The sequence below is a fragment of the Lotus japonicus genome, chromosome 3, assembly GCF_012489685.1.
Source record: "Lotus japonicus ecotype B-129 chromosome 3, LjGifu_v1.2".
Lineage (NCBI taxonomy): Eukaryota > Viridiplantae > Streptophyta > Magnoliopsida > Fabales > Fabaceae > Lotus > Lotus japonicus.
Window position 1 is genome coordinate 23,570,741 of NC_080043.1, and position 11,617 is coordinate 23,582,357.

Here is an 11,617-nt window from a genome sequence, read left to right on the forward strand (position 1 = left end):
TCCAAGTCTCCCTCTTTCTTCTTCCTCCTCGCGGTCTCTCTCTCTCTCGGTCTCCCTCTCCCTTGCGCGAGCACAACGAGCGGCGGTGGCGGCTTGGAACGGTGGCGGCTTCCTCTCCTTCTCTCTCAGTTGCTCTCTTTTCTCCTCTGTGTTTTACGTAAGTGAGTTGTGTAGGGTTTCTAATTCTGATATGAGAGAAGAAACAAGGTTTCCCCCCTAATGCCCCCATGCAACCCGCGGCTACACACACTATGGGCTAGGGTTTTGCTTTCTTTTCACTTAAGCCCAAATCCATATCTACCTTGTCCCACTAATCACACACTTAATCAGGCCTGAACCTACTTAAAACATAAACCCTTTTTAGTAAATTTACAAGCAAACTCGGAATTAAAAGAAAAACAATTCAATTAATTCGCTGGTACTGTACAGCCAGAACAACGGTCACTAAAACGCAAATATCTCGAGCTACACAAGTCGGAATGACCTGGTTCCACTTCGAGAATTTTCTTAACTTAAAGGGCTACAACTCGCATGAAGGAAGTTTTCCCAAATGAGGTCGTTAAGACCCTCTAAAAATTTACACAAGTTGACAGCCGGAATCTGTCAGATCTCAAGCTTAGTCAAAAATCTCATTTTTATTCATTCTTTCATGAAAGTGCTACAAAATGAAACTAGGGCCTTACATCTATTGCCGGGTCGATTTAAAGTCAATTGACCGATGTCTCGATTTACGTGCAAACAAGTACTACAATAAAATATCACACATACACGCATACACACACATATATATATACATACGTATATCATATAGTATAGTTATACTATTAGCTCATATTCACCTATCTCGACTTTCTAGGGTTTCGCGTCACCTATGAGGTCTTTACCTGGTTGGTGGGATGTTACAGTCCCCACAAACAATGAGATAAAGATGGTCTTGAGCAGAGGTAGCATAACCACCATCCCATTGCTAGTGCGTGCTTGGCATGAGGAGGCATAGTTGCACTATGTTCCCCTCACAATTCACAAACGAATGCTAAATTATTACAATACTGTCAAGTTTCAACCATGTTCTTAATTATATTACTAGATCACATATATACCTTCATTGGGCTTAACTCTAATCAATAGCTTAATAATAGTCCATCTCCATGTTAATTTAATTACTTCCTTCAATGGAAGACTAAACTTTAATTAGATTTGTTTAATTTATTCAATGCTCGTAGATTAGCTTTGATGAGGATCAAGAGCAACAAGAGGTCATTCAAAGCTTAGGAGGGGTTTTTCCGAAAACAAAAAGCTCCATTGACCTGGTCTATGGCAAGAAAGCACCAAGAAAACTTAATCAAATTTATGGCTAAGACACTTGCAACACAAGGAAGTGAAATGATGGCACCAAAGCCCGTGATGGTCATCCAAGCCAATGAGTGGGCGCCATTTTAAAGAAGGCTTATTAGCACTTTTGGTCCCCCAGGTTTCTAAAATGTGCAAACGAGGTCCCTCAACTATAAAAATAGCATTTCGCTACCTTCACGTTAGTCTCTGTCAACACTTTTGGTCCCTCGCCAAATTTCCGTCCAAAAATGTGGAGTTTTTTTAATTGAGGTGGCATGACATTAGGAGAGAGAAGACCTAATAAGACTCACCCATGTGAGCTGCACATGATTCCTCTTCTTCACCACTACCCATTATCCAGGAACATCATCTTCTCCAACCCAACTTAAACAAATCAAACCCAAAAACCTTATGATCTTCATCATCTTAACCCAGAAAATAAGGATATTTTTTCTTCAGATTGTGGAAATAAAGCACAAATTATATATATCCAAAATAAACACATGGAACAGAGAAAGATAATTCATTAGGTGTGTACAGAGAAGCTTGATTCCATGGAACGAATTATATACTGTATTGTCACTAATTCAGAAGCTTGATTCCATGAATCATTAACAGGGAAAAAAATAAAAGACATTACAACGTAATAAACGCATGGAACACTCAATCCTTTACATAAATCCCCTTCTCAAGAATTTCCACTACTTTCGATTCTTCTCTCAAAACGAATATTCCTCTGAACCCTTGCTCTTCACCAACCCCTAATTCACCACCGATCCAGAAACCACCACCATCTTAAACCCTCACCTCACCTGAAATCACCACTAGAGCCATCATTCACTAACCCTTCCTCTCAAATGAAACAGAACCAAACCCTAATCACGACCGCAGCCTCTATCCTTTCCTTACCCAGATTCGAAAAATCGAGAGAGAGAGAGTAGCGATTCAGAAACAGAGAGGGAAGCAGCGATTCAGAAATAGAGAGAGGGGTTTTTGGGTCCATTCGCACCTCCAATGCGTCCCAAATCTCCATCTCAACAACAACCAAACCCTCCCCTCACATTATCTCTTTCTCTTGATGGGAGGTTGGGGTTAAGGTTTGGATAGGGTTGGGATTGCTGAAGAAATGGAGAAGATGATGTTGTAATTTGAGAGAGAGAACGATGAAGATGAGAAGAGAAGATAAAGAAGATGAAGTTTTTGTTTTTTTAATTAATTTTAACAATTTAAATTTTATTAAAATTCCACGTCAGCAAAAAACGTTAGTTTTTGGACGGAAATTTTGTGGGGGGCCAAAAGTGTTGACGGAGACTAACGTGGAGGTACTAAAATGCTATTTTTATAGTTTAGGGACCCCATTTGCACATTTTAGAAACCTGGAGGATCAAAAATGGTAATAAGCCTTTAAAGAAGAAGCTGATTTGTCTTCTTTTTCTTTTATTTAAATTAAATAAATGTGCAAGTGACTAATTGATTAAGTTGGGACGAGAAGCACTTAGTCTTTGTATTTGTTTTGGTGTGTATAATCCACTTCAAGTGGTGGTTGGTGCATGGAGTGTAAAGGAGGGACCCATCTCTCTCTTTGTTTTGTTTTTAAATAAGTAGTCAATGGTTTGCCAAGGAGTTACAATCTGAATCAACAAGAAGACAAGAGAGAAAAGAGCATTCAAGGATTTTCAAGGCTAAATGAGGAATTACAAGACAAATGAAGTTAAGTGGATTAAAAGCATGAAGTTTGTGTCTTCCTAGTCATTAAGAGCTATTTGAATGGGAGTTACAACCAGCCTCCTACACACCTAAACCAAGGTTTTATTCTCTTTTATTTGTGTTTAATCTTCAGCCTAGGATTCCCTTATGGTAACACTTAGTTGATTTTTACATCAAGGCTGAGTTCTTCTCCTATAAGTGGCACTTGATACCATCGTAATAGGCATATTTTGATAATATAATTTTGAGTTTTCATACTCTTGGGTTTTGGATTGAATCTAGCTATTGATCTCATCAAGAAGCTTTTCTTGTGGTGATCTTCACTCCCAAAAGCTTATCCTTCTCAAAGGTGGCGCCCCTACTCTCCATTTTCACTTCTGAAAATCATTCAATACTCTCCATTTCCAACACTTAATCATTTCAATTCCATCAACCTTTTCTTTTTCCATCATCATTTTCGTTTTTATTCAAAGTCCACTCCACAAATGCAAGTTTGAGTCACAACTAATACAAACACTCATGCACATCAGTTTCATGACCAAGTTCAACATCAAGGAGGCCATCAAGCTTGGTACCCGGTGATCCACTCTTTGATTATCTTGACCTCAGCATTTCTTTGCATCACCAACCATTCAGGATCACTTGGGTTTTCTGACATTATGTCCAAGCAATGAGACCCTGCAATTGTTAATTATAATAAATATTAATTTCATCCACGCATAAATGCATTATCAAAAATAATAAGCATAAAGTCATAAAGACATAACATTGTGTGTAATTAATATATATGGTGATTTTTTTTATCTTTGCTTTGTGCTGGTTGGTTTTGAACTTGGACCTGTTGGTGTTTGGACATCTTCCAAAACCACAAACCACTCAACAAACCGACATTTATATATCTAGTGATGGTGATACATATAAACAGAAAGACTTAATTGCACTTTTCGTCTTTGAAATATTGTAATTGTGCGATTTGACTCCCTAATCTTTAAAACGACCAATTTGAGTCCTGACATTTTTAATTTGTGAAAATCAAGTCCCTCTGTTAATTTTCCATCCAATTTTTAACAGTTGTTGCTTATGTGTTCTTCATTAATGACATGGATCTGATAATAGATGACACTAGGATGCCATATCATATATCTTCTTTTTCTTTTAAAATTTCATTTTCTTCAACTCTTCTTCATCTCTCTCCAGAAGCACATCAGTCCACCACCACTCTCTTCTTCTTTCCTCCATTTCTCTCCAACAGAACTTGACAGAGATACCAGAAATCCGTAAGGAGAAACCCATAAATTTCCAGAAGCTGAAGGAAACTTGTTCTTCTTCATCTGAAGAGGCATAGTTTGGTAGCAGAGAATCCATGGCCACTGCCACAAACACGAACCCGATTGGAATTGGGAAACAACAAACTCGATCAAGGTGACACCACCCAAACTCGATGAGAACGCGGCGCGACCAGATTGGGGTTTGAAAGCAAAGATGGATTTCACGGTAACTACCCAGGTTCTCTATGCTCAGGCTTTCCCTTTTCTTTCTTATTTCCTTGTTTGGCTTGGGTTGGATGATATTGCTTCTGCCTAATCAAATTGATGCTGAGTAACTGGATTTTTTTAAAGGGAAACGACCGTTTTCAATTTGGACGGAAAATTGAGTGAGGGACTTGATTTTCACAAATTAAAAATGTTAGGACTTAAATAATGTTATATATGATATGATGCGAATGAATCAAAGTAATATATAGAGAGAAAAATCAGGCATATGAAAGATGGGTCTAAGAGCAGTGTTTAAAAATGAGAATTGATAAGTACCATTTACAGTGGAAAGGGCAATGACACTGTCTGATATACTCTCCAACACCCTGCGATAGATTCAGAACATAAAATGAAATCAGTTGTTAAGCTGAAAATTTTAAAAAGAAAGGTAAATTATGGTTGCTGAATTTTATTTTTCTGATTTATGAAAATAGTTTATTTTACCCGCCAGAGCTGTAGGGATCTTTCAATCCATTGGAGAAGATGATATTACTTCCAAACCTACGGAGAATCAGTCTCAAATCCTGCATGTACATATAAAATAAAGATTCACACATTAATTTTATAGTTAATCAATTAAATAGAAAGGAGGAAACTAGGATCCTGATTGATTATGTTACTTACATGACCCCCATAATATGTGGTAATCCAATGAGGCCGTGGAAGGACATCATATAAGCTCCAACACTCATTCACAAAGCTCTTCATATTGAAGGGTGCTGGTGGAAACATTGAGCCGCTCCTATCATGACCAATTGGCATAACCATCTCGCTGCATGTCTGCTTAATCATGAAATTAACTTAATTAATTTAGTTAAGATGATCCAAATGGTTAAGGACGTGACTTCTAATACTATTAGAGTACACTATGAAATGTGTAAGAGAAGGTACTGTTAGTATTTGATGACTGTGCATACAGTCAGCTATAGAGTTAGTTATTCTTAGGCGTCAGAAATTAGCTATGCTTAGCTGTCATAACATAATTAGTTAGAGTTGTTAGCTTGTTCAACAAGCTTAGTGCACTATTATAAATACTGTAATCATCTCTTGTATCATCAGCTTTTGAAATCAATGATAATCAGTTTCTCAAATTAGAGTTTTCAACATGGTATCAAGAGCTGAGTTCGATCCTTGAGATCTCTCACTCTCTCCAATTTTTCTTCTTCATCTTCATCACCATGGCTGATGAAGTTCCTGTGATTCCAGTTCCAGTGGCTCAACCGCAGTTGAGTTCTTCCACTCTGGTTCACAAGCTCACCTTGAAGCTTGATGATACAAACTTCCTTTCATGGAAGCAGCATGTGGAAGAGATTGTGAGAACTCACAGATTGTTGAGTTTTCTTGATCATCCAGAGATTCCAACATGATTTCTCAATGAAGAAGATCGTGTGAATGCAGTTGAGGATCCTGCATATCAGGTTTGGATGCAGCAGGATTTTGCACTTTTCACGTGGCTCCTCTCTTCTCTTTCACAAACTGTGCTTCCTACAGTGGTGAATTTCTCTCAGTCGTGGCAGGTTTGGGAGGCAGTGCTTGATTTCTTTCAAGCACACTCTCTAGCATAATCAATGCAACTCAGATCTGAACTTCGATCTATCTCCAAGGGATCGAAGACTTGTTTTGAATATCTCAAACGCATTAAGTCGATTGTTAATGCGTTGATCACCATCGGAGATCCAATTTCCTATCGTGAACATCTCGTGGCGCTTTTCAATGGCCTACTTGATGACTATAGTCATCTCCAAACGATTGTGTATAATCGCAATCTGCCGAGTCCGATCTCGCAAATCGAAGCGATGATCATCCCACATGAGGCGCGTTTGGATCGTGCACGCTCTCGCCAAATCAACGTGAGTCCTCCATCAGCGCTTCTGACTCAAGCTTCGCCACCACCGGTCCGATCTCGCAATCGCAAGTGTTCAATGTCAGATTTGCTACAAATATGGTCATGATGCAAGTATTTGCTATCATCGTGGACCTTTCCCTCTGCATCTCCTGGCATGTTTGGCATGAATTGAGGCTTTGGAATGAGTTTTCCTAATTTTCCTATGATGCCTACGATGCCTCAGTTTGGTTTCTCTCCTTACTTAAAAGGATATCTCTAGAAGTTGTTTTGATTTCCATGAGATCCTTTGGTGATTACAATTAAAAGATATTATATTAAAAACAACTTTGGGGAAAGGGAATAGATATCTAGAAAAGACACAGTATGTAAAGTGGGGATAGAGAAAAAAAAAAGGATTTTGAGAGGAGCAGAGCAGGGATAGCGTGAAGACTTCATAGTGTTAGAAGAAGAGAAGGAAGTAGGATCATAAATCTTTGGAGCAGATGCGTCCTGCAAGGGCGCATCTTTGGAGAAGTATAGGTAAGGAAGTCTTGATTTTTACTGGTGTCTTCTGCAATAGGGGAAGGGAAAAAAAGGACTAGGAAGGAAGTATTGAGAAATTAAATATCTCTTCTTTTTGCATGTTAAAATTTTACATAAGAATTGATAGCTTATGTGTTAGCAATTTGGGTATGTCACAGAGAAGAGGAAAAGCTCAGACATTCGTATTATGAACTTTTGGAACATAGGAAATTGGGTGAGAGCTCTTAGTTGTGTGTTGTATTTTTCTGGGTGCATTTCTGTGATTGCGGTCAGTTAGGAAAATTTTATGATCATTAGAAATTACATTTTAGAGGTGGAAATTGGAAAAGCTTAGTGAAAGTCTAAGTTAAAAGACTGAGGTAATCTGTAAAAACAATTTAGGTTTGGAAATTGATTTAATTTTGCGGCTATCCCTTAGAGCACTAATTTAATATTTTATTTTTACTCTAGATTTTGCAAAATTGGCTCATTAGCATCAGAGGACAACTTCTGTTTCAGCTGCTCAAGAAGTCAATGAGTAAAATGATGGAGATTATAGCAAGTTTATAAATTATCTTATTATAACTGTGTATCTTCTTATTACCACAAAGTGAGATAAAATCACGGTTCAACTATTTTATGATTTATGACTTGGGATATGTGGTGAAATTACTGATGTTATAGTTCAATGGTTGTCTAAACCATTTTACTAATGTGCTAAGTAGATTGATTACATATTTTTCTGAAAGAGGAAGAAGATTTCTTAGAACTTGTGGCTAATGACAGTAAACATTAGCCTTGGTGCACCATGATGTATGTGCCTGCTGTTGATTTTCTTGGCGGGAGCCTGCAATTGACTCTTTCAGGCGGGGAGCCTTCTATGGGTAATTTCAGGCGGGAGCCTGCTATTGATTCTTTTAGGCGGGGAGCCTATGCCGACATGGTTAAAGATTCTGTTTACAAGCAGAGAGTTTGTTTTTGTTCTTCTATTTGAGTAATATCTTTACTTAGTTATGTATAATATGATTTGTATGCAATGATTTGGATGAGACCAAGGATATCATTCCTCCTAATATTCATTTAATTTTGCTTGTTTTCTTTATTCTCTAGTATTTACTCACTAAGTATGAGGTGACTTACCCTGTCTGTTGTTTTTTTTATTAATTTAGGTAATCAGGCTCGTGTTGAACCAACCACATCCTCTAGACAATCGACTTAGGATCCTTCATGAGGCCCTTCTGCTAAAGGGCTACTAGTGTTGTTGACTTGTTGTGTCTGACCCATGTTGTTTGAGTTAAAACTTGTTTTGTTATTGTCACTTTAACTTCTACGTTGTATCTACGTAGTGGCTCTAATATATGGTCTACTAGAACCTTTATTATATAGCCTTGGTTCTGTATAGCCTTGGGAGGCTTTTTTTTTAACTTGCTGCTATTATTTTGTTATTACAGGCTCTTATAATATTTGGGATAGTTCATATTTTAGGGGAGACTCTGCTGAATTTCCTATAGAAAATTCCTTGAAGCATAAATATGTCATATATAGATATTATAAAGTCTTTCCATCTCTATGCGCAATTAGTTAAGGCTTGCTAGGTTAGGATGATTAACCTATGCGCCGGTCACCATCCAGGTTGGGTCGTGACACAGTCCTTGCTGCAAGAGCTTCAAGTTCCTTTTACCCCTCCTCGGGTTTTCTGTGACAATATGGGGGCTGTTGCTTTAACACATAATCCAGTTCTTCACACTCGTACAAAGCACATGGAGCTAGACATCTTCTTTGTCAGGGAAAAGGTGTTTAAGAAGTCTCTTTTTGTTCACCACATTCCTTCTGAAGATCAGCTAGTAGATATTTTCACCAAGGCTCTTTCTCCTACCCATTTTGAGCTTCTTCGTTCCAAACTCCATGTGATTGAGAAAGTTCTTTCTCCTCCACCTTAAGTTTGAGGGGGTCTATTAGAGTATACTATGAAATGTGTAAGAGAAGCTATTGTTAGTAGCTGCTGACTGTGCATACAGTCAGCTACAGAGTTAGTTATGCTTAGGTGTCAGAAGTTAGTTATGCTTAGCTGTCAAGCTTAGCTGTCATAACAGAATTAGTTAGAGTTGTTAGCTTGTTCAACAAGCTTAGTGCACTATTATAAATACTGTAATCATCTCTTGTATCATCAGCTTTTGAAATCAATGATAATCAGTTTTTCAGATTAGAGTTTTCAACAAATACAAGATACCATGACATTTACCTGCCATCTCCAGTTCAGGTTAGTTTGGGTTTGATGATTGCTTTCATACATGTCATGGCATGACTGGTTTCTCAAGACATCAACACCTTGAAATATTTGGTCCAGAATGGCTGCGTTCTTAGCTGCTGCTGCATCAATAGCTTCACATATCCTATTCACGGGGTAATTAGGCACATTGTACTGAGCTGAATAAGTATATAAGAACTCTAAGTAGTCTTTGAGCACAGAAGCTTTCTTCAATTTGCTGAAACATGACAAATTAATTAAGGAAACAATATTTTTAGTCAATCTGGATTAGGCACAAAATTATGGACATTTGTGTACTATGCTTACCTGCAAGTTTTGAATCTGTTGCTGAGAATTGAAAGACCATTAGGCTTCTTAGCAACTCTGTCAATTTCAGACCATGATTTACGAATAGTTTGGTAACAGCTCTCACTAGTTTCCTGAACCATGCAAATTATGCATCAATTGTAGTAAAGATTAAAGAGTTTTTCATAATCTTTGATATTTTAGACTCCACATTCATTGAAAAGATTAAGCAAAGGTTAGTAGATTAATTACTTTGAAGTCCTTGGTTACGATAGAATAGTATCCAGCTTGTGGGGTGATATCATCGAAGTAAAGAATGGGTGCTGATGAAGCAAGAGCACCAAGAGCAATATGGGGATACTTTAGGCGGAACCATGATGCAAGCACTGCACAATAATTAGGGAACAAAGTTAGTTAAATAATAAACCCTTTTTCTTATGACAAAAATCTAATTGAATGAATTAGCTATATGATGATAAAGCTATATAAGCATTAACTGAGTGGATACAGTCTTACTTCCGCCATAAGAGCCTCCAATAACGATTATGGGAGAATTCTGAGCAGACAAACTTTTCTTGATGTGTAAAAGCACAGCAGCATAGTCCGCTAGTGCTTGGGCTGAGTTAAAGTAGCCCCGAGTACTAGCATTTCTCATAGCTTCTTCCCATGAACCAAATGGTATTGATTTTCCATAGTATCTATGTTGTTCAAATTAAAACATCATATGTATATATTAGCATATAAAAATAATTAAGTAGTAGTTTCTTGTAACTTCAAATATTAGACTGCCTAATGAGATGGCCAGAACCATTGTCTTATTGAATGTTATAAGTGGTAGTCACAGGTTGGGATTTTTTTTTCATCATCAATCATTCTGAAATTAAGAAGCTACGATAAGTATGTTTGATTTCCCATTCTGAAATTAAGAAGCTACAAGAGAGGATACTCTAATTATAATAGAGCAATTCATAACCAATACATAACACTACAATTAAAATACTAAATAAGCATAAAGGAAATGGTAAATTCTTAATGGTTACAAAACTAAACACAATAGCCCTTAAACAGTACTAATGCACCTTAATGCTTGTAACTCATAACCTTTCATTTTGTAACCACACAACCTTTATTTTTCCAATTAAACTAATATTATTTCTAACCGTTTTTGCTTTGAACATGATTAGAGTCAATTGCAGATATGTTCAAAGTTTATCTAATAGTACTTTTACCTCCATATAAACAATAAGGGCATTGAAGTGAGGAGCTTTATCCCTGAGAAACCCAACAGAGTATATATCATCTTCTAACCGTGACTCAGCACCAAGCAATGCAAATATTGGTGAACTTGAATTAGCTCCACCCCAATACTTGAAATCCACCATATATCTTTGTTGGAAAGTGGTGTAGCTTTCAGGCATGTAGTTGAAGTGATCAAGTGTTTGGGTGTAGTAGAAAGTTTTGAGGTCTTCAGGTTCGTAAGAGGAAGACATGGTTTGTGATTCTTTGGTTCTATGGAAAGTTCCTAACCTAGGAATGTTCAACGCAGAGGCAGAAACTGAGATAAGAAGAAACAGAAGAAGACATTGAATGGAGGATCCCATGGCTGAGTTTTGAATAGAGGAAGACATTGAACTGAGGATCACATGTGTATCTCTTATAAGCATATGTGCATAGGATTCAGATTATCTTTGCCCCAAGCTTGTATTCACAGGTGGAGGTAATAAGGATACAGAGTCGAACATATTAAGGCATCTATGATTTGTTGAGATATTTGATTGAGTGATACTAAAAATCAAATGTTGCCACTATAAGGAGTTTGCGTTAGAACTTAGAACTCTATTTACTATCAGCAAATTTTCTTGTTTATGCAAACTGATAAGTAGCTGATAATTTATTGCATGTGCCAAGGATGGCAATGAGATGTATGTTGTCCCATTTACTTAACTGCATTCGAAATCCCCAACTTATTTCTATATTGTATTGAACACTTTAAAGTTTAATAATACATGGAAAACTTATTTGTTTTCTGTATAGCAATTATGATTGCTTCTACGTCTCATAGTAAATTTAAATTTTATAATATAGTTTATAGAAGTTAATGTCATATTTTATTTTTCACATAATCTAAACTTTGAATTTAAA

General features: G+C 37.1%; 1 protein-coding gene and 1 long non-coding RNA gene across 2 annotated transcripts; one reads left to right on the forward strand and one right to left on the reverse strand.

The window, feature by feature from the left end:
* Positions 1-2,980: 2,980 nt before the first annotated feature.
* Positions 2,981-11,276, reverse strand: LOC130748045 (uncharacterized). Its single transcript, XM_057601132.1, has 9 exons — positions 10,709-11,276; positions 9,992-10,182; positions 9,728-9,861; positions 9,497-9,609; positions 9,164-9,407; positions 5,199-5,354; positions 5,019-5,098; positions 4,851-4,900; positions 2,981-3,717 (listed from the first exon to the last, which is right to left on the reverse strand). Exons 1-9 carry the CDS (start codon positions 11,137-11,139, stop codon positions 3,602-3,604), a joined length of 1,515 nt encoding a protein of 504 aa, XP_057457115.1. The 5' UTR covers positions 11,140-11,276; the 3' UTR covers positions 2,981-3,601.
* LOC130748046 (uncharacterized) lies at positions 3,734-8,287 on the forward strand. Its single transcript, XR_009022575.1, has 2 exons — positions 3,734-4,533; positions 8,091-8,287. It is a non-coding gene; the product is annotated as an uncharacterized LOC130748046 (long non-coding RNA).
* Positions 11,277-11,617: the final 341 nt, after the last annotated feature.

What these genes read in the sequence shown, in the direction of transcription:
- LOC130748045 (XM_057601132.1), bottom strand. Translation starts at nt 11,139, where the DNA reads ATGCTTATAAGAGATACACATGTGATCCTCAGTTCAATGTCTTCCTCT. An exon ending in TGGAGGCTCTTATGGCGGAA is followed by an intron (nt 9,862 to 9,991) that starts GTAAGACTGTAT and finishes ATTATTGTGCAG; the next exon opens with TGCTTGCATCATGGTTCCGC. An exon ending in CCACATATTATGGGGGTCAT is followed by an intron (nt 5,099 to 5,198) that starts GTAAGTAACATA and finishes ATGTACATGCAG; the next exon opens with GATTTGAGACTGATTCTCCG.